The sequence below is a fragment of the Micromys minutus genome (assembly GCF_963924665.1).
Source record: "Micromys minutus genome assembly, chromosome: 19".
In the NCBI taxonomy this organism is placed as follows: Eukaryota; Metazoa; Chordata; class Mammalia; order Rodentia; family Muridae; genus Micromys; species Micromys minutus.
The window spans coordinates 10,617,032-10,640,606 of record NC_137954.1 but is presented as its reverse complement, the minus strand read 5'-3'; the positions used below and the strand labels follow the sequence as shown (position 1 = coordinate 10,640,606).

At 41.3% G+C, this 23,575-nt stretch overlaps 1 protein-coding gene across 1 annotated transcript in view; it reads left to right on the top strand.

The window, feature by feature from the left end:
- The window catches only part of HYCC2 (hyccin PI4KA lipid kinase complex subunit 2), a 32,099-nt gene extending 28,639 nt beyond the window's left edge, over window positions 1-3,460 (top strand). Inside the window, exon 12 of the mRNA XM_080932734.1 lies at window positions 1,299-3,460. Within this exon, the coding sequence (XP_080788860.1) occupies window positions 1,299-1,897 (599 nt within the window). The 3' untranslated portion in view covers window positions 1,898-3,460. The remainder of the gene's footprint in view (window positions 1-1,298) is intronic.
- Window positions 3,461-23,575: the final 20,115 nt, after the last annotated feature.

The window sequence follows — 23,575 nt, the reverse complement described above, 5'->3', positions numbered from 1 at the left end:
AGCTTCATTAATATTTCTGAGTATTTGGAATTATTATACTAATTATAAGTCGAATATTAAGAGATACTATGAATGTGACCTAAAATGTTTATTTTCAAGGTGTATAATACTCAGTTCTTTTGACAGGATTGAGAGAAGTAGTCTCAGTTGCTATTATTTTTGGTAAATGTATTTTTCACATGGCTTTGCATGATGATTAAATATTAAATTGCTGTAGATACTTATATTTTTATATATTTAACAAGTTGCCCTTTGCTTTAAGAATAGCCTAATTTGGTTCTTTTTTAGAAGTAAAATAACTAATCCATGTGAAGAAATATAGCTAAGAAATATTATTTTTCAGGTTCTATGTTAAGTAAAAGATTATGTTTGAATATATACATTTTTCTTAGGTAACCTGTATCTCAAATTAGTATTTACATTGTTCTCTAACATCTTACCTTCTCTATCACATTAATATCTGTTTTATAGATTCATACTTTCTTTCAGTCTGGGAAAAGTATTTTCAGTTTTTGAAAGAAGAAACATTAATTTTGAGACTGTTTGATGACACTTTTCAGTAAGAATTGGGCTGTCTGGGAGCCGCAAGCTCACTGTCTCGTGTGATTCGATGAAGGTCCTTTTGACAAGTGCAGTTGCTGTGTGCGATGCGCGGCAGGATGCAGCTGTCTGTGAGGGACAGCATTCCATCTCCTGCCAAGGACGTAACAGTTAGACACTGCCTCACAATCAGTACAAGCAAATCAGTGTGAAGGGTGTGTCCATAAGACATAATGTGATTGTGAAGTTATTACAGCAGTGAGTTGGCAAATGTAGTAGATATTAAAAAGAAATGTATTACAAAGCTATATAGATGCAGTTAGCTGTCAAATAGATTGTGTTTTATTATAATTAAAAAGGGCCTGGCCTGTAGGCCTAAATGACTGGGTACAATTCTGGGTAACTAAAATTAAAAGAGAATCCCTTTTTTGTATAATAGGTTAAAGAAAAACAAGGAAAGGGTTTTGTTTAAAATGCATAGATATGGTGACTTTTGATGGATAGAGTGTGGTTTTTAAAGTGTTACATTTTAGTTTTCTATGCCTTAGATGTCGATAGTTTACTAGTTAATATTTGTGGACAATTTTTACAAAAGCAGGGAAAATAAAGCCAGATGAAAGCAGTGAGCAGTGTCAGAGTTCTGTGTGGAGGGTATTCCCTAAATTACAGACCTTTAACAAACACTCGTGAGACTAGGTCGGTGTGCTCATAGCTGCCTTTATTTAATTTAGCGATAATCCGTCTGATTTATTTTTTAGGTGCTGAGGGTCTAAATGGAGGAGAGGAGTCCTTAAACATGAATGATGCAGATGAAGGGTTTTCATCAGGGGCTTCTCTCAGCAGCCAACCACATGGGACCAAACCAGCCTCCTCTTCTCAGAGGGGAAGCTTACGGAAAGTAGCAACTGGGCGATCTGCCAAAGATAAAGAAACAGCATCAGCCATCAAATCCAACGAGAGCCCTCGAGATTCAGTAGTTGGGAAGCAATTTGTACAACAAGCAGATCTCGGCATAGATTCCGTTGAGCTGACACCGATGAAGAAACACTTGAGCCTGCCTGCAGGCCAGGTGGTGCCAAAAACCAGTAGTCTAAGTCTAATCCGGACAGCCAGTGCTTCCTCAAGTAAATCTTTTGACTATGTAAATGGCGGCCAAGCAAGTACCAGCTTTGGGGTTGGCACTGAGGGAGTTACTAATCTAGCCGCTACAAATGCTAATCGTTATTCAACTATCAGTCTACAAGAAGACCGGCTAGGTCACGCTGGTGAAGGTAAAGAGCTCCTCAGCCCAGGAGCACCCTTAACCAAGCAGTCTCGATCCCCAAGTTTCAATATGCAGCTAATATCCCAGGTGTAGTTTCGATGTCCCCTTGTACTGCTTACCTTGTACACTGAACATTTCATTGTGCAAGACACATCATCCCACATTGTGAAAAAGATGTCACTGTCATCAGATTTGACTTAGCTTAGGTATCTCATACTGTATTTTGTATGGAAACAGCAATAAGGTTTTCCTTCCCTTTCTTTAACCTCTCCACCTATTCCTTAAATGTGTTTGTGAAGCAGTGTAAATGTTTGCCTTTTCCATGCCTTCCTTTCTCCCTGGGTGATGTGCAATCCATCGTAGGCTGATCGGTCCCATTTCAACACTGTGAGACTGAGGAGATGTTAGAGGAAATGGTGTATAGGATCCCTATGAAGTGATTCTTTGGCTTTTGTTTAAAAACAAAACGGGTTTGTTCACATAATCTATGGAACTATGAAGATAACTGGATCATATTTTTCTCTTAACCAGGAGTGCCTCAGAGATTCTGCTGTGACTTTGGGCTTCTCTGAGTCTGTGCAATTTGATATTCTTGGGAAACATGGGGGAAGGCAGTAGACTACTGCAGTTTTTTATTAAATGAGGCTAACTGCCCCCCTTACTTTATCCCAAGGACGCATATTTAATTATTGAGGCATTTAAATCAATTTGTGACCACCTCCATTGGAGGGTGGGGCTCTGAGTTGATTGTGTAATTGATAATGCACTTTCTCAATGGCTCTCTAGTCATTAACAACAGGTCTTCCCTCTTCCCATGAGGACTTAAGGACATTTCTGCCCTTAAAGTCTGAACTAAAAATCAGAGACTCAAAGGGGCATGTTCTATTTCCTAGGAATGATTGATATTATGGTGCTGGGGTTTTGTTGGGGGAAGGGTGTTGTTTGTTTAATTTGTGTGAGATTGTATATGAGGTGATGTTAAATTGTTTTCTTCTTTTCCCTTGTGAGTTGGTGATGACTGAAGTAGAAACTGTACGTCTTCAGGTAAAGAGGGGGATTTCTCAGTCCACTCTCTGAGACGTCAGACTCGAGAAACCCTTTCAGCTGCTTCCTAGACGTACCTAGATTCAGTCAGACATTGGATATAAAAACCTAAAGTCCTGAGATCATATACTCCAAGGAAATACATCAGGGACAGATAATTGGTTGAAAACACTGATGCTTCAATGTGACACATTTGTATAGAACATTTCTACCAGAGGGTACTGACTTGATTTCTCCACAGGGACCACACTGCCTTTGTGTTTCTTGCAGTTTGTGTATCTTCTGATTATCTGCAAAGTTTTTGTGTTTATAAGCTAGATGCTGAATGTAAATGAGTAGCATTTGGTAACTGCTCAGAGGCTACAGAAATGCATTATTAGTTAAAGGATTTCTGCTGTGATTTGGTTGGATAAGACTTTCTTATAATCTCTTCTGGGTCTCAGGCTTGGTTTGAAAAAGAAGAGAATATATTAGGATTTTAAAAACCAGTATTGTGATTTCAATTGCTATGAATTACCCATTTCAGAAACATTTACACACACCCTCGTACATGTAGACATTTTATGTTATTGTGAGTGAAAATTACACTGCCTTTATAGGAAGCAAGTGTTCTCTTAATTGACAAAGTTGTTTTATCTCTTTATCTCTATTTACCATAAAATTTGATAAATTAAATAACCAGGAAAAGGCCTTTTTTTTTTTTTTTTTTTTTTTTTTTGTTTTTTTTTTGTTTAGCACATAAACCACCATTTTTGGAAGAGTCGTCTGTCTTTCTGTCTGTTTGTTTAGGGAGCACTGTGTTAGAATAATCCTTAATGAGATTTGATAGTTTAGAACATTTTTCAGCTCCCAGCAATAGAGAACTAGAACCTCAGCCATTGCACACATCATTGCCAAGATTTGGAGTAAAGCTAAAAGCTGATGTGTGGTCTACTGATTGTTTATAATACGCATACAATATATGTGTCCATTTATCACAGGCCATTTTAGCCCTATTCCTACTAATTTAAGAGATATCAAGTAAACTAAAATAACAGATTTGTAAAACAGTGAAAATGTTTTTGTAACCTACTAAACAGAGAAGCTTTCTAGTGCATAAAGGAAGGTATCCATCCTACACAGCCAAACATGCCTACTCTATGCTGGAGTTCACTGGTCTCAGTTGCACACAGATTGGCATTTAAACCAAGCGTTTTAGATAAAGCACAAAAGGACACCAAATAATTTGAAAGTAAGGCATAAACTGTTGTAAATATAAGAAAACATCTTCTGATTAGAAATGTTATAATTGTAGGGTTGATTTTAAGGCACTTTTCAGAATTGGAAATGGTGGCACACACCTTTATTCCAGCACTCCAGAGGCAGAGGCAGGTAGATGTCTGAGTTCAAGGCTGGCCTGAGGCACAGATGGAGTTCTAGGACGCCAGGGTTACATGGAGAAGCCCTGTCTCAAGAAAAGGGGGAAAAGGTTTTCTCATCTCACAGGGCATCTTTTATCCATTGTGTAGACTTTGTATATACATCCCAAGTAATATTTTTTAACCCTGTAACATTTGCTTCCTGTTCTTTGGGTTATAATTTGGTCTCAATGAAAAAATTCTTATACATTTTCTGTATAAGAGAACATTTAAAATGAAGTGAATTAAAATTAAACTATCCAATTTTCTAATGAGAATTTCAACCACTTTGTGTTCCCAGCATTGAATTTAAAACGGTTTTTGTTCAGTTATTCAGCAGCTGTTAGAAATGTTTCTCATAGGAAGTCAGAAATGTCTGTACTTTATCTTTTAACATTTTTAATAATTCTCAGCTTTCATGAAGCCTTGTCACGCGAATAGAAAAAAGACATCTGGGGGAAATTATTTGTTTTATATAATTTAAAAAATGATCGATGCCATCGACGCTAGGTTAGGTTAAGGACTACAACATCTGAAGATGTAGGAGTTCTGTATGACTTTGTTACCTTTACTGGTAAGAAAGCTAAGATATAAATTAAGAAGTTAACTTAGAAGCCAGGGAGGGAGGAGTTGTCCTTTAAAATCTTGGTCCTTTACCAACACCCCTTTCCCAGCCCACTATTTGTGCCTGTTTATTGCAGATCAGGATTTCTGTGCTAGAAGAGATCCTAGAGATAATTTGACTCTTTTCTCTGCCATACACACTTTCATCATCAGGACACTGAGGCTCTAAAGAGGTTGTAAACTAAGGCCCATGACTCAGAAGCAGGGCCATAGTCAGACCTTGTCTCTAGTCACATGCTTATTGATGCCCCATTGCCTCTGGTTATCCATACTTTGGTAAATGTTACATGAAACACTTCCATTTCTGCTATTTCTTTATGTTTCTGGTCTAGTAGCTGATGGACACATTAAGAAAAGTATTAATTCTAGAAGGAAAACAGGTAAAATAATGAATACAGATGGGGATGTGTTTGAAATATGAGTGTCTGTAAAGCACATTATTTTCTAGTTTATGCCTTGTGAATTTCCTACCACATAACAGTTATATGCTGCCATGTTATTTGTATTTCTGGGGATTTGTTTAAATGCAAAATAAACCCAATGAAATTTCCTTGATCAGTGTTTCTAACTATTTGAAAGTGATTTTTTTTAATCAGCCAATTTTCAGTCATCAAAGGTACACTGTGGAGGATTGCAAAGTAAAGATAAAACTTAATTTCATTCATTTTTAATCTACAGAGAGACTGTTCCTTACTGTGCTTAGAGTAGAGAAGAGCAATATTCCTCTATGTGATTGAAAACATTTATAGTGAGTGTGAAACTTAGGAATCATTTATAACATAGACCGTGTGAAAATGATTCGTGTGGTAGTCTCAGCTACATGAGCTCAGCATCTCCAGCCAGTAGCTCCATTTAGCGCTTTTAACTTTGTTAAAAGAGCTTCACGTTGCATTTGTTTGCACTGCTTTTGTGAATGCGTAATGCACTGATGATTTTTCCCGCCTCACCTGTGAGGTTTCTTTGGGTTCATTTCTGAGTACTTCAGTTGTTGACAATCAGATGTCTCATTTAACTCACTCTGTGTTCATTTATAAATAAAAATACTAGTTATTATCTTTATGGGTAGGGTAACATACTGTACCAACATGTCATGCTAGTGATCAGATACCTACATAAATCTTAGAGCAACTTTTCTGCACTGTGGTTATATTGAGCATCGATCTTAAAGTGGCTTCCAAAAGTAAGTGATTTAAAGCTAGCTATTGGCAGTTTAACCTCTTAAAAATAGAATATTCACCAGATTATATAAACATGGAATACAGTGGAAACAGTCATGAGTCATCAGATTGGTAAAGTTTTTCATGCAAAGGAGATGAGCCAAAGTCTAATATTGTTTAGTTTGTGTGGCTCTAATGGGTGTATCACACTGGTGTGTAATTACTACATAAGAGGCACAGCCCAGCATCTTGCCCTTGTTGGTGTGTTTTGTCTAATGCTGACATTTGTTTTCCTCCAGTATTTTTGTGATATTGGCCATTGTCCTATGAGAAACATAATCAAGACCAAATAATTTAGGACACGGTTTCACAGAAATGTGGGTGTCGTGTGAAACAACTGGCAGAGCAGCACAGAAGCAGACTTTCTACGTTTGCTTCTGAATCTTGAGAGATGGGTTCTTAATGTTTACAAATTAAGGCGTATTCATATGTCTGATATTAATTACGCTACATTTAATATGGTTTTACCAAAACAAAGTATAATTAGGTATATTTTAAGGTATAAGTCAGTCTTTTTATAAAACCTGTGTATCTGGAGGTAGGTCTTTTATTTGACAAAGAAAAATGAACTTAATTGGATAATCTATCCCCATCTACAACTTAGCTGTGTGACTTGCTGTATTTGAGTGTAAACAGTTCAGTGTTAATCATATCAGAAGACATTTTTACATCTTAATCAATTTACAAAATTTACCAAAGAAGAAATGTTTCTGATAAATCATTTTTTAAGCATCTGTTAAGGAATGTAGCGGCTTTAATGTAGTGATTCCTTTCAGCCCCGAGAGAAGCAAATATGAACACATTATTTGAACTGGAGAACACATGTAATAAGTAGACAGTACCCTGTTTTTCCCTATATGACATAAGATGTCAGTACTCCACTGAAAGAGCCAATTAAAGAACAAGTCTAATTTTATTCCTTATGACATATTTTTATTAAAATTAAGGATTTCGTATATCAGTATTGGATATAAAGGGGGGAAATGCCTGAAGTTGGTATATTGTATATTATGGGTTGCTTAGGGGAAATTACTGAAAGGTACCCCTCAATGGACAGTGGCATTTATTTCTAGTATAATACTAGGTAAACGGATATGGTTAGATAGTTTACATTTGTCTGTGTTCACTCTTGACTGCTTTTTGTCTTTGTATATGATTGGGTTAAAGGAAGCTAAAATAAATAACTGCTTTTAAAACATGTAAGCCAAAAAGACCTAAAGGGATTAATAAGCTGTTTAGTGATTTCTTAAATAACAAATTATACTTGTTTTTAACTGCTATTTCAAACAAGTTCTTTAATCTTTTAATACCACATTATAGTTAATAAATAATTAACTGGTGTGTTGATACATGCCTTTAATCCCAGCACTTGGAGGCAGAGGTAGGCAGATCTCTGAGTTAAAGCCAGGCTGTTCTACAGAGTGAGTTACAGGACTGCCAAGGCTACACAATGAGACCCTGTCTCAAAACAACAAACAAAAATGTATTGCTCTTAGGAAGAGAAAATTGGCCTTCAAATTATGGCTGATAATGGTTTGAATTTTTATTTTATTTCATTATCTGAATACAGTGAAAAGATAAGTTCCATGTGATGTTAAAAATATTAGTATGAGGTTTATCATGTGTTTTGCTCTGGATCTTTTTGGTTCTTGTAAAAAGTAGGCTGGCTCTACATTCACTTTAAAACTGGTTAAATGAAACTGTTTTAGCAATGCACGGATTTTACTGCCTTGGCTTTATGTGATGTGATTTCTGTAACAGCAAACAGAATTCCCATTTTTATTATTTGTTTCCTAAAAAGGATATGTTTGATTGTTATTGTTAACCAGTATCAATTCATAGCTTGGTATAAACTTCCCGAGTATTGAGAGGATTCTGCTGGCGAAAATTCTGGGCAGGCATGTAAAAAGTATGATCTTTATTGAGAGATGTCCTTTCAACTTAGGACTAGTGAAAAATCTTTTTTTTTTTTGTTTCAGAGCTGAAGAAGAAAAAATCAAAATGCACATTTAAGACCATATGTACTGGTGCATGTGAGCCATTATCTTGTCTTATTGAATGGATTAATGCTGTTGATTGTTGAAATGTGAAATGTGTCACTGTTGAACTTGTAAATATTTACCAGAGATGAAAAATATTTTAAGTTATTGTAAATAAAGATGTATAAAATTGAGTATCAGTCTGCAATGCAGAAATATAACATCTCAGATGTTAAATATGTGTCTCTTGAGGGATATGTCATTTCTCCTTGATGTATCTAGCTACATTAAGAATGTAAATTTTCTTTTGTACAGTATAAAAATACAGCTCTATTTGGCTTTTAACTGGATTTCCCTGAGTTGATTGTATCTTACCTTAGTTTTATACTTTACCGTAGTCCTTTCATTGTATGTTTAAATGTGATTTTACTTACGTGTCTGATTTGATTTCATTTTGAAATAGAAACTGTTTAGTCCTGGCTGGCCTAGAGCTTGCCATGTAGACCACCAGGCTCGCATATAACTCACCGAAACCCAGCTGTGTCTGCCTCCCCCTATGCTGGGGTTACATCATCACACCTGCCTAGGTATATCTGAACTTTTAATATATATCTTACAAAGTAAGGCAATACATTAAACTTATATGACACCAGGAACTAACACAAAGACAAAGATGTTGGTGTGATAGTACACATTTGTAATCCCAGCGCTCGGTGGCTGAGGCTGGAGGACTGCTGTAATCATCCTGGGCTACAGAATGAGAAAATGAGTTTCAAATCAGGATTAGGGCCACTAAGATGCATAATCTGGTAAAGATGTTTGTCTCCAAGCCTGATGACCGAAGAATAACCACTGGGACCTGTATGATGTAAGGAGAGAAACTCCAAGGTTTCCTGTGACCTCTGCACATACACACAATACGTAAAAATTGTTAATTATAAAAGCATAAGTGAAATTGATTCATAAAATAGAGAACAGCTCTACATTTCAGTCATAGGGACACAAATTTAACACTGAAAGCAGCCAAGCTCTTGCTTCTCGAGGAGCCGGCTTTATAAATGAGAAAGGTCAAGAATTTCCTTTGCCCTTCTTCTATACTCCAAAGCTGCTGACTTTTCTTTCTAATGCACCTCTGGGTGGCAGGGTTCACATGTGTGTGCAGAAGCCAGAAGAAAACCTGGGGTTCCATCCTCAAGAATGGCAGCCTCTGAGACAATGCCAATGGCCTGGTGCTCATCATTTAATACTAAGCTAGCTGGCCAGAAGTCCCAGTAATCCTCCTGTCTCGGCGTCCACAATACTGGAACAACGTGTACAGGAATATCATGATGGTTTGTGTTTGAGGCCAGCCTGGGCTACTAAGAAAGCCATAGTTGGTCGTTTTTCTGTGTGTTCTAGGGTCTTTATGCTGATACAGCAAACATGATTCCTCAGCAGTTGTTAACTGACAATAAAATGCTAAGGGGAGGTCGGGGACTTGTGAACCTCTTCCCTTGCAACCACTGATTGCCTGGATATAGATGTCCAGGGAGGGGATGAGCCTGAGGATTCCCTCATCCCCTCACTATAGAATGTTGACTAGCCTAGTCTTGTATTATACATGTTATGTATAGGTGGTCACAGCTCTGATTTCAAGAGTACAGTGGCCATGCCGAGAAGGAAGCATTCTACAAACACATTTAAAAAAAAATAATAGTGCATAACTATTATCCAGTTCTCAACAGTAGCAAGGTCATTCTAAGTTGTCAACGAAACATCTTAGATCAAAGGTACATAACAGATACCCACAATATTTTATTCTACAGTATGGAATACATATTCTCAGTAATCCATGAGACTCTCTAGAATCAATCATATTAAAATGTTTGTAACTTATTTATTTGATCATACTGGATGAAAACTAGAAACAAGCATCTAGAGAAACTACAGAAAAAATATATTATTGACATATTAATGGACATCAAATAAATATAGAGAGAAATAAAAATAATTCACTCATTCCTCTTATTTTCTGCCCCCTCTTCTGAGCCTTGGAAGCCAATATCTAGCTTCATGCCAATCTGAAATTTTTGTTTCTTTTTTTAAATCTCTGAGGCCCCCAAAACAATGTAGACAATCGTTTCTGCTTTGATAGAAGTAGAGGGCAAGGCATTGCTCCTAAAAATACCATATACTTTGGTTTCAGGACAAAGAGGATGCCACAGTAATTGGAAGGTGCCATTCTGCTGATCGTTTGTGGCTGATGACTCAAATCATTTATACTTAGCAGTTTTTCCAGTTCTAGGTCTCTGCAATAAATACTGCCTGCTGCAAAGAAAAGCTGCTCCGATCAAAGCACAAGAGCACTAATCCCTGAGCTTAAAAATACTTAGAAGGCAATTTGACAGATCATATCCATTTATCAGAATAAAAAGATCTTAACCCACATAGCCCTGCAAACCTCTCCCTCCAGGCACGGCTTTTGACCAGGTTCACCAGCAGGATGTGAGTTTCCTCCCGAGGAACTGGCACCAAATCCAGTCAGGAAGTGGCTGGTTACCTCTGTAACGGTCATGCCACTGTTGTGCCAGTAGCCACACCTTGTATGCCACCTCAGAAGTGTAGCATGCTCGAGTCAATAGCTAAGTAAGACTGTCGGTGACAGTTCACCCCATCAACCTGTGTAGCACCTTCCAGGCCTACAAAAGCTAGAGAGGAAGCTTCCAACTCAGTTTCAGATGTGTTTCCCTTTTGTCCTGCAGTCAAAATACATGCTATTTCCAGCAACAAGGTCTTACCCTCCAGTTCTTGTGTCAAAGCAGGGCAGTTGCCTGTGTTGTTTTGGAGGGCTCAGGTTTAAAAAAAAAAAAAAAAAGATTTTCAAAGACCAGATTTATATAAAGCTTTTCATGAAATTTATTTATAAGGACAAAAATTGAATTTCCCAAATTTAAGTATGAGTATGAATGTATCTTGTCCTTCAGATCAACTTAATACTTTGAACACATAGATTGATGATACATTTTTTATCTGAACTTACTGCATATGTGGTATGTAGTTTCCTCCAGGTTGTAAGTAGTATACTTGATCCTGCTGTGTTTTTGTTTCTCAGAGCAACACTTTATATTCAAGTTTGGTGGTGACATAGTTAGAAATTACACTGGTTTAGGAAAATGGCCATAGGAAGTTCATGGCTTTACCCCAACACCAGGGTGTTGAGCTAGATTTACACCAAGAATCATGCAAAAGCAAAGAGTTCTATTCAGGCTTGCACTCAGGAGCCGCAGGCCCTTCAAATGCAGTGAAGTAGCACAGAAGGCCTTTGAGCATGGGTAGTTCAGTCTTTTTATTGTGGTCAGGGTGAGGGGCTTATTAACTTGACAGTTACATGATTGGCTAGCAGTGGTTTCAGTTGGCTTTAGCAATCTATATCTACCTATGGCCTCTGGAACGTTAGGTATTTTCCTGCTGGTGGCCTGTGTCCTTCCTGGAACAGTTTTTGTTTTTTTCAGTAATTAGAGTTTAACCTTGGGACAGGGCCTGGTTATAAGATGGAGTCTGTCTTGTCAAGTTGGGGCCCTTCATTCTGCCCTTCACAAGTACCTAAGGAAGGCGCAATCGTGGAACTTGGGTGTCCATTATTTTTGGGTGCAAGGGTTGATATTGAGACCTGAGGACCATCAATGGAACTGCACTAATTTGTTCTCTATTAAAGTTGTTTAACCTGTTTTGGGCCTTTAGCAAGGCCCAAAGGTGAGTGTTCATAAGAGTATAACAAGTGGTCCAACAAGGGTAGATATGAAGTTAGTCAACCAGGGACCCATTAAACATGCTTTTACACCATCCTTGATATTGTTCTATTTCCAGTTTTCCATTTTGTGTTCTCCTTCTGAGTTCTGCCATATTTTCCCTAACTATTCCAGTATGGTCTGGATAGACACAGCATTGTCCCCCTAATGCAGCACATAGTCCACTTTGCTGTAAGAACAATAGACCTAATCCCCTTTTTCTGCAACACAACTTGAGCCAGGGAAGAGTAATAAAAGGCAAACATTGATATTTCTAGTCTCTGAACATCCTGTTGATAGCCAGCCTTAATGACCTGTAATGGGCATCTTGCAGTACCAGAGCAGAGGTTCCAATGCCTATGGCCCCTGAAATACCTATGCCTAAGAGGGTGGACAAAACAATGGCACTTATGGGTTCCATTTTGAATCATGTATGATGACCAGGAGTGGGATAGTTAAGGCTATCTCCTGAATGATGCATTATCCTTGGGACGATTTGTACCAGGACACAGAAATCAGAGGAGGCATTTTAGACTCCATGGTGAATGCGTGGAGTTAGACAGTAGAACATGCCCACCACGTGTTATCAGGAGGAACCAAGTATCCTGAACCTGTCAGAGTTACTCTGGTGTTACATAAGAGGGGTATCTCGGGCACAGCATTACCTATACAGAGCCCCTGTCCCAAGAGTAACTCATCTGGGGCCCCCTTGCTTCCATCTGCAATGCTGAAGTTCCTGACATTCTGTTATGGAGGAAGTAAGGGCTATTCTGTCACTGAAAGGGGTAAGATAAGCTGATTCCATGACAGGCTTCAAATCGGCACTTAAGGAGACTAAGCCTAAATCTCTGTTTCCAAGAAATGGACAAATGCAGGTAAGATCAGGCAAGCTCAGGCAAGTCAGTTACTGGGGGAAGAAAAACCTACAGGCTCCAGGTGTCTAGTCCAGAAGCTGCCATGCCACCTGGCTGGAGACGAGGACAATGGGTCAGCAGCTGTTCCCAGACTTACTCAGCAACACTTTCCAGACCTATGACCCAGTAATGGTTCTGGAATGTCCACAGAGATGGACCCAACAGATTAAGATGGAGGCCACGTACCCCAGAATTCCCCTATTGTGCTTTAAGTTGGGCCTGTGAGCTCACTTGGTCTATCTTGATAATGGGAGAAGCCAGCATGCTGGACTTCGGCAGAATAAAACACTCCGTGTTTACACACTGTTTGAGTCCAGAGTATCATTCTTTGGTGAATCATGGACCCTTACATTATTATATGAGGGTTTGGCATTCAAGCATGCCAACAGTCCTCAGATCTGCGTGAGACTGATTATGCACTTGGAAAGTGGCTTCAAGAAGAAGTAATGGGCCAGGGTCCGTTATTGGTTTTGGAGGATAGGAGTGTTTGGGTGGGGGGGGAATGGGGGGGAGATGCCTTAATATGACCTAGGCCTATAGATGCAGATTGTGTAGGTGTTTGCATATCTAATTTGATTGTAAAGAGGCTGCCATAGTTCATTACACCCAATCTATCTTTATCATAATTTCAGAGCCCCCAGGTTTCAGGGGTTTCCTAATTCCCATCCATTGTCAGCAGCCTTTTTTACCAGCTTCTGTGAATACCTACCTGCCTGCCAGGCAGAGTCCAGGTGGGTCAGGGTCTGCTGGCAGATTTCCTGGCCTTCTGACACTTGAAACAAAAAGAAGGGATGGATACACTTGAAGCTCAAGGCAAGGGGCTGAATATTCTGTTAATGTTGGAAAAAGGAACAGGGAGGCCTCAGATGGGTACAGATATCCAGTGTACATCAGCCATGGTCTCTGCTAGCTTGTGACTGTTTCCCATGATACTGTAAAGTATAAAATGGCTATGAGAAATGCATTTGGGGCTGCCATGGTATAGACCTGTAGCCTCCTGATTTCTAACTTTTGTCTTTGAGTCTTCTTTCTGTCTTTCCTATAATCATACTCTTTGCCCCCTCAGAGGACTGTCCGACTTCACACCAGTGTAGGGTGGCGTGCATACCAGGGATGCTTTCAGAGTGTGGGGATTAAAGTGAACAACACTGGGGAAGAAGTGAACACTTGGAAAAGAAAGGGGAGCTCAGAAAAACAGAGCTTGATGTGGCGTTATCCCTTGGGAGTTAAGACATAGGAAAATATAGGTAAGGGAGCTCAGGAAAATTAAGAGAGCTCAGGAAAAAGTAAGGGAGCACCAAAAAAGTAAAATACACAAGAAAAAAGAAAGAAAAATGGGAAATGGAAACAGCCATGTGCTTTTTGTGCAAATGCTTAAGATTTTGCAAACAAGTTTTGTCCTTGGGTTCCTGAGGAAGGAACAGTAAATTTAGCAACCAGGACAAAGGTTGGGGAAATGCTTAAAAACTATTATGATGTTCATGAACCAGGTAAAATGCCTGTAGATACTTTTTAGTCTCTGGACCTTGAGATAGCTTAGATTCTAGATAAGTTCACTCAAAGTCCAACGGGGATCCCACCAAATGTGTCCCGTACTCATGCAATCCCAAGAGCAGGAGGAGAAGGATCCAGCACCCCCACATTGTCACCACCAGGTCTTGTTGCGGTTTTTGTACCAGGGCAAACAGAAGTGATGTGTGCTGAGCCATCTACCAGCCCAGGAAAGTTCAAGTAGATTAACTGGGTTGAAGCAGAGGTCGGGGAACTAGGTGCCAAGGGGCATAGTCTTCCTCTGCTGGTGGAGAATGTCACCTGTGGATGCATCACTCAGAGTCCAAGTTAGGTTCCAAGGCTGGTGAGAGCTAGAACCAAGGAAAGAGCCAGAACCTCCTGGAAGCATGTTATTTTCTGACAGCCTGTGTCAATAGGCTTAAGAACACTGGAGCTTGAGTTTTAATGGGTTTCCTTGGTCTCTGGTGGCACGCCATCATGGTACCAGATGTGGGTGGATGTGGGTCTGCAAGAGGGGCTTACATGTGTTGTATTCAGGAAGCAATCTTGTCAACCTTGAGCACAGTAGGTGCTATTAAGGTCTTAACCACAGCATAGGGTCCTTCCCAGCAGGGATCTAGGGTTTCCTTCTGGTGCCTTCACAGGAAGACCCAGTCTCCAGAGAAATAGCAGTGGGGAGTAGGAGTTGGTGCAGCTTCACAAATAGCCCTCAGATAAGGCCAGAGCTTCTTTGGTTACAGGCTAGGAGTTCAAGAGAGTCAAGTAAGTGATGGTCATCAACTTCATCTAATATTTCAGATTCTAGGTTAGGTAAAATAGGAGGAGAGTTTTCCAAACATGATTTTATAAGGGGTTAAACCCAACATATATGGTGTGTTGAAAACCCCATATAAAGGGCAAAGGGGAGGGGAGCCACCCAGTCGACCTTCAGTCTCCACGGTTAATTTAGTAAGGATCTTTTTTAAAGTTCTATGCATCCTCTTAGCCTGTCTTGAGCTTTGTGGCCTGTAAGCACAATATAGTTTCCAATCTGCCCAGTGGCTTTTTCCATGCCCTGTGCTGCCTGAGAAGCGAAGGCAGGTCCATCATCAGAGCTTTGGAGGGCCAGCTTTTCATACCTGGGAAGCACCTCCTCTAGTATCTTCTTGATCACTATTTCTGTCATTTCATGCCAGGTAGGGCAGGCCTCAGTCCATCTTGAAAAGGAATCTACAAGCACTAATAAGTATCTATGATCCTATTTCCCTGGTCTTACTTCAGTAACGTTCATTTCCCAGTGGGCATGAGGTTTGGTGCCCTGCACCCGGGATCCTTTATCCTGTGGTTGATTGTCTGCGTTGGTGAGCTTACAGTTCAATCATTTGGAGGCAGTCTGTTCAATCTGAGGTTGAGGATCTTTAGGTCTGCCTTTTTCATTAGGTCCTCAGTTTTTTTGTTGCCCAAGTGGGTTGTCCAGGGCAGGTTGGCTGCTGGGCAAAATTATTTTACAGTCTCCAATGAGCCACCAGTCATCAGGTTTATGGGACATAGGCAGTTTTCAAACAGAGATAACATCCTCTTTGGGATATTGAGGCTTATCTCATAGGATTGGAATTCCTGGGCAGTTGGAAAATGAAAGGATGGAGAGCTACTGCCATGGCTGCTAAATCTACCCTGTGATTGCCTTTTGGCAGTATGGACAGTGTATAATAGACAGGTTCTTTGGAGCTAAATGGTCTCCAGTAGGTTTAGGGTCTCCTGTTTGTTTTTAATAGTCTTTCCTTTAGCCATCAGGAGTCCTCTCTTCTGATAAATGGCCCCATGGACATGGACTGTCACAAAGGCATGCCTGTTATCTGTATAAATGCTGAGTCTTTGCCTTTTCCCAATTCTTGAAATTCTTGAAATCACTTGAAGCCAGAGCCACCAGGCAAGGCAGGATGCAGCTGCAATCAACTACGGCAAACAGCATCCAGCAATCAAGAACGCAAGCCTGGCTGGCTGAGCAGAAAGAAAACGCTTCCCTGGAGGGTTACAGCTCAATAAGATGAGTACCCTCAGGTGCTTCTTGGTGAAATAACTAGTGCACTTTATTCCTTATGGACAGGGACCTTATAAATATTCCGGGGATAGGATTGGCTCGGTCTGAGATGTATACTTTATTTGCATGGTGAAGGACTCCAAGTGTTGTCCCTACATGATTGATTGTCATGGTCCTCCTAGTGGGGTGTTGGAGTCACAAGTTCAAGGACAATCTGGCCAGGAGCTGGTTAATGTTCTCAATCTACCAGGGTTTTGAACCTGCTTCTGGTTGAACCTGTCCCAAAGCCCCTGCATACCATTGTCCTTTGCACACAAAGCTGCTACTGTCTGTAAACCATGTGGCTTCTGCATCTATTAGCAGCTAGTACATTAGGTCTTTCCTGTCTGAGTCCATGAACCTGGCTTATTATGACTGTACAATCATGTGTGGGGTCTCCAAATCTGGGTCTGGGAGCAGGGATGCTGGGTTCAAGGCAGTACTTGAATGAAAAACAGATACACAGGGGAGAGGGGTTGGGGAGAAGAAAGGAGGAAGCTGGCTAGCAGCAGGCTTTGGTAGTGAGTCATGCATGAATTGCTCATTCAGCCCTCTGGGGAATGTTTGAGAACTCCTTCAACTGCATGGACAGTGGTAATGTAAAGTCCTTGCCTCAGAGTCAGTTGGTCTGCATCTTTGACTTTCAGGGTGTGGCAGCAATGATTCTCAAATGAAGAGGCCACCCAGACACCATAGGGTTTAATTTCTTTGATAGGTATACCACTGGGCAATTCCAGAGGCCTAACATTGAGTGAAGACTCCTTTAGCTATGCCTTTGCTTTCATCTGTATATAGCTGGAAGGGTTGAATGTCAGGTTGTCCCAGTGCAGAGGTCCATTAATAAGGCCTGTTTGAGTCTATTGAAAGTGCCTTCCTGGGCCTCCATCCACGGGGAGGGCTCCCTTTTCCTTGGTGGCCTCATAGAGGTGCCTTGTCAATTCTGCAAAATTATGGACCCAACAGTGGCAGAACTCTGCCAACTCCAAGAATTCTCTGACCTACTGTCTTGTGGTATGGGGATCTTCAAAATGGTCTCTTTTCAGGCCTCCGATAGCCATCGCTGACTACCCTTTAGGCTCCCAAGTTTACCTCTTGGCTGATTTTAGCCTCCTTAGCTGATGCCTAATTTCCCATCTCAGGTACAGGTCTCAGTTCTACACTAACATTCTTCCGTGGTCTCTGCTGCCACCAAGAGGTCATCTACATATTGCAAGAGGGTGGTATTGGGGTATTCCCACCTGTAGTCACCCAAATCTTGTAAAATCTCATCAAAGATGGCTGGTGAGTTCTTGAATCTTTGTGGCACTCTGGTATGTTGCATGTATTTTAAAAACACACTTGCTCCTTTGCCTGGGACTGTGCTTTTGGCTTAGCTCTGAGACTATGCTCCTGCCAGCCCAAGTTACCTCCTTCCGGGAACTCGGCCTGTGCTCAGACCTCTCCTGGTTTAGCTCTGAGAACACTGCCTCTGGCCTCACTTCCAATTGGCCCGTTCCTCCCTGCTAGCTTTGCCAAGCTGCCAACAACCTCCCTGTCTCCCTAGCCCCATGGATGGAGAATAGTTGACAGTTTTATATTTTAAAACTAGCCAGATAACACAATGGCTGGGTAAAGAATCTCCTACCCTAGTCTTAATCAACTAACAGCTAGCTCCCTCCAACCTTCTCGGGTCCCTGCCCTAGTTGGAGGCAGAATGCCCTAGGTGCCTTGAGGCCTTACATGGTTGTTTATGCTTCTCCCTCCAAAGTCTGACCAAAAAGACTTCCTCTCTTCCTGTGTCCCTTCTCTTCCCCTTGGGATCAGGAAATTCCACTTTTCCCTTTGCCCAGCAATTGGCTTTCTCCATCTTTATTGAAACAATCAGGAACCAATTAGGGAACCAGATTTTAGTATCGGCTCCTCCCACTACACTGGTCCGTATTAGTTGTCCATCGAATCTCTTCCCTGGGACTTGCTATTCAAAGATAAACAAAGATTGGCTCTGAGAGCCTAAGGGCAGGCTAAAGAAGGCATCATTGAGGTCCAATACTGTAAACCAACTCTTGGAATGTTCTAATGAACTCAGGAGAATATATGGGTCTGGTACCATGGGATGTATGTCCTCTCCTATTTACCTCTCTGAGAGTCTTGGGCTGGTCTAGTCATTGGATTGGAGTTCAGTTTCTTTCTTTCTTTCTTTCTTCCTTTTCTTTTCCTTTTCTTTCTTTCTTTTACATAATCCCCTGCTTCTACCTTCTTTCTTAAAAGATTTATTTATTTGTTTTATTATATATAAGCACACTGTCTCTATCTTCAGACACACCAGAAGAGGGCATCAGATCTTGTTAGAGATGGTTGTGAGCCACCATGTGGTTGCTGGGAGTTGAACTCAGGATCTCTGGAAGAACAGTTAGCACTCTTAACCACTGAGCCATCTCTCCAGCCATAACCATGATTTCTTTGAGGACAATTTTCCATGGGATTGGGTGAGAACTGAATGTTGTGCCCCTGTGTCTACTAAGAAATTAATAGGATTTTCTTCTGCTTTAAGAGTTAGGTTGGGTTTGGGAAGGGGGTCTGAATCCTGTCACCTCTAGTCACTAAGTTAATGTCCCATATTCTTACAATATGCTTCCCCTCTTATTGGGGCCATTACCTTTTCTGGCCATGAGATGGTGCAGTTGGTAGAATTTCTTCCCCCAGGAAATCTGCTGATGTGGCCAGAAGGATCTTGACCAAGTTGTAAGTTTGTTGCTCATTGGCAGGGGTCATAGCTCATAAGTGTTTCTTCCGAGTGTTTCTCTGTTATTATACACTTTCTCAGCTACCACCATCAATTCCTGCAAACTCTTACTCCATAGCTTGTCTATTCTCTGCAATCTGTGCCTGGTTTCAAAGGCCATAATGACTACTGACTAATTCTCTGAGTCTAGGGATGTGTTGGCACAATAGCCCTCCTTAATCCTTTCTTTAAAAGGCTGCAGGTGATTCTGTCTTTTCCTTCTGCACATTATGTACTTTGGCCTAATTAGTGGATCGGTGCACAGCTGCCCTGAGACCTCCCATTAGAGTCTGGTGGTAGACCAGAAACCTCTCCTTACCTTCTGCTAGGTAAAATTCCAGTCTGGTCTGGCCAAGGGAAAGCCTGCATCAATCATAGCTTGGTTAGTAGTTGGGAGTCCCATTTGCTCCCAGAACCAATCTCTGAGCCTCATTTAAAATTCTCTCTTTGTCCTCGGTAGTGAAGAGGATCTGCAAGAGCTGTTGGCAGTCATCCAAGGTGAGCTGGTGGGTAAAAGTGACAGACTCTAGTAAGTCAATTAATGCACCTGGTTTCTCTTCTAACTCAGTGTTCTGGAGTTTACCGTTACATAAATCACTAGTGGCAAAGGGACAATACTGCATTGGTTGGTTCCCCTCATTTTCTTGGGGACCTATTGCCCTCAAAGAGAGAACATTGGCTTGGCTGTGGGCAGTCAAGGCAGCTCTTGTTGGCCTCTCCCTCAGGTGTGAGGTGGGCTCACTCAGGGGAGCCCTTGATCCCCTCCGGGAACCTCGGGTTGAGGTGCTGGATGAATCCCCTAGTGAAGGTTGATAAGGCAGGGGTGAGAAGAAGAGGTCTTCCTCAGTGCCAACCTGCAAGGCTCAGTAGGGTTAGCTTCAGCCTTTTGTTTCTCACAGTTTTTCAGGGTAAGTAAGGCAGTGCTTGGCTGCTGTGGTGGCAGCAGTGACTTGAACTATTCTGGTGGCTCCTGGACCAGATCCTACCAGGGGGTGATGTAGGGGACTTGGTCTGAGTGTCTCGGTTGTCCAAAAATAATGGCCTTGGTTCTAAAAATCATGAGTATGTGCCAATTCCCCTCTGGGGACCAGTCAACATTGAAAATTGATCATTCATTCATGCAAAGAGTGGTTAGTCTGTCCTTCTTAATATCTAAGCCTAGACTTCTAGCCATAGTTTTATAGTCCTTGAAATGGTCTAAAAAGTTAAAGGTGTGGTCTGTGCCTGTCCCATGGCATCAGTCACAAAGACAGACAGAGAGCAAACAGAAGGATGCAAGACAATAAGACATTCAGTCCTCCTGGTGATTGGAGGCAAAAATGAAAGACAACAAACAGCCTTACGCAGTGTTGCAGGAGCGACCTGGCTCGTCTCTTCAAGTCTATAAGGGGATCCAATCCCTACATGTGGGTCTGAAATGTCTCCCAAGTCTCTTGGCCCAGGGTTGTCCAGCCAGTCCACCTAGACTGTCTGCAGGCTACTCAGATTAAGGGTGGAGTGCCAAGATACCAAGACAGAGGACACGTGATCAGACACCTACCAAATTTTGATTCAGTAGTTTGGGGGGTCCTGCGGAGAGGGGTGCTTGGGGATCTTGGACAAGCCCCCAAATGCTATGCCCAGACCCACAGGACCCCAAAGACCACCAGGAGTCAAACTTGTATGCAAAAGCAAATAGTCTTTATTCAAGCTCCAGTTTGGACCCTCGGGCCCCTCTGACAAAGTGGGGGAGCACAGAAGGCCTCGAGCTCCTAAGGTTCAACCTTTTTATTGCAGTTATAGCAGGGTGAGGTGCTTATCAACTTGGCAATTACATGATTGGCTAACAATAATTTCAGTTGGCTTAAGCACTTCATCTATATCTACATATAGAATGTTAGGTATTTTCTTGCTGGTGCATGTCTAGGGTGGTTCCTTCCTGAAACAGTTTATGGTTTTGTTTTGTTTTGTTTGCTTTCAGTAATTAGAGTTTAATCCTAGGACAGGGCCTAGAGTATAAAATGGAGGCCTGGTTACAAGATGGAGTCAGTCTTGTCAAGTTGGGGTTCTTCAGCAGTACCTGGCATGAATATCCTATTGATGAAATATAATACGTAATAACTTGGGTTATCTATAGGAGAGTAGATTCTAATAGCATAGAGGGTAGGTATCTGCCAAGCTCTTGTGCTGTCTAAAGTTTATAAAGGTTGTATGTGTTTTATCCAAGAACCAAATGTTCAAAGGTGGGTGTGGGGAGCCCTCACCACAGGACTATTGTTTTGACATCACTGTCACCATTTTAATGCATCTGCCATTTCTGAAGCTACTAACAAAGCCTGCTTTAGTTTCTCTTCTTGCATAAGTTCTCACTTATTCAAGTTCTCACTTGTGCAGGTTCTCACTTGTGCAGGTTCTCACTTATGTAGATTCTCACTCATGCAGGTTCTCACTTGTGCAGGTTCTCACTTGTGCAAGTTCTCACTTATCCAAGTTCTCACTTTAGTCTCTCTTCTTGGCACAAGTTTCCATTCACTGTGTCTAGAGCTGTTCCGTTAGGTACTTTCCACCTGTGACCTGTTACCATGGCAACATCTACGTCAGACTTCCTGTTGCCCAGTTTTCTCTCCAGTATACTCTCTCCAGTATTGGATTTGATCAGAATACCCTGTCTTGTTCCACTCCTTCACATCTCCTGTTCCTTCGTCCTCATCCCCTCTCCAAGGTCTATCGTTGACTGACCTGCAGGCCAGGTCAAGTGGGAAGTAATCCGGGTCAGGATTAAATAATTTCTCCAACAAAAGTGAAATACTGACGTATCAAAACTATCTTCACATTTCTCAACTGGAATTTTTAACCCAGTTGTTCTCAACCTGTGGGGCATAACCCATTTGGCTAACCTCTGTCTCCAGAAATATTTACATTATTCTTAATGGTAGCAAAATTAGAGTTATGAAGTAGCAACAAAAATAACTTTATAGTTGGGGGGTCAGCACCACATGAGGGACTGTATTAAAGGGTTGCAGCATTAGGTTGAGAACTGTTGCTCTAAACCTCTTCCAACGTGTCTGACTCCATTTCTTCCATCCCACCATTATTATATTCCATAGATAATCTTTCAATACAAATGTGACCAGTGCCCTAAGTCCCAACTTGTTTTTTAACTATTTATTTACTTTACGTATATAAGTACATTGTAGCTGTCTCCAGAAGAGGGCATCGGATTCCATTAAAGATGGTTGTGAGCCACCACGTGGTTGCTGGAATCGAACTCAAGACCTCTGGAAGAGCAGTCGGTACTCTAACCACTGAGTCATCTGTCCAGCCCCATATACAACTTGTAATTCACAATATTAGACACTTTAACACTTTACTCTTCTATTTTCATTTTGCCTTTCTTCCTGGAAAACTTAAATCAATTCAGGCTTTAGTTTTCAGATCTCTTCCTTTAAGAGTGTTCCTGATTCCTTCTGGTTTTTAAAGTACATACTCTTGTGCCCCGATGCTAGGAACATAAGTTAAAAATCATTCTCTGTAACTTAGAAAACCATTTTGTGTGACTTGAAATAATGCAATGCGCGTGAGAGAAGTTTGCCACCAAGTAGCTCTGGTAAGACCTAGAAGCAAGCCACTGGCAGGCCACCTGGAAGCCCAGTTACCAACCCAGCCCAGGACCGGCCTCGATATGCTTAAAAACATAAACAAAAAGCTTACACCAAGGTGGTGTTAAGATAGCGAACCAAACTCAAGTTGCGAGTACAAAGGTTGGGACTTCGGGATTGATCTCTAGAATCACACCGCTGTGCTGAATAGACATGGCATTTCTAACCTGTGTTTTTATGTCCGTCGGCAAGAACATGTAAGTATTCAGCTGCCTTATCCAGAGATGCCTCTACTTGAGTATTGTGTTCTTACTGTTAGTACTAAGTATGATTCTTTGTTTGAAATAAGCGAATCCAAATGCCATAGTCCTGTTAGTGGACAAATATTTTCATGTATCCCAGCTAGGTTCATTCCCTTTCCTCCTCATTTTCTCTGTACAAGCCCCCTTTTCGTCTCTTCACTTCGTCAGTAGTATTTTCTCACTCACGCTCAGACTCCGCCTTCCCTCAAACCCTTGAGATCCCTTTACTTCAAATGAGAACAGGTATGTGCTGTTCTTCAAGCGAATCCATTTTCAGTATCTTTTTTTCCTCGTAGTAGCTAGACTTAACAACTTTAAGTTAAACACCAACCAATCATACAACCGGGAACATTCCCCTAAACTTCCAGACACCTAGCTCACAACTGTATCTCCAACAGGAGGATCCGGTGTGCTCCCGTCTAGACCCTTCCCCCGGAAACGGAAGAGAAAAAGAAAAGCCCCGGAACCCACTATTGCTGTGTGTGTTGGGGGTGGGGGGATCTGTTTTCTGGATGAACTAGGTCCTCTGGCCCCAGTCAACGGGCTTGCGGCGCCGTCGCTCTTGACGACTCGGCTCCCCATTGGTCTCTTCGGGCACCGCCCACCGGCGGGCGAGG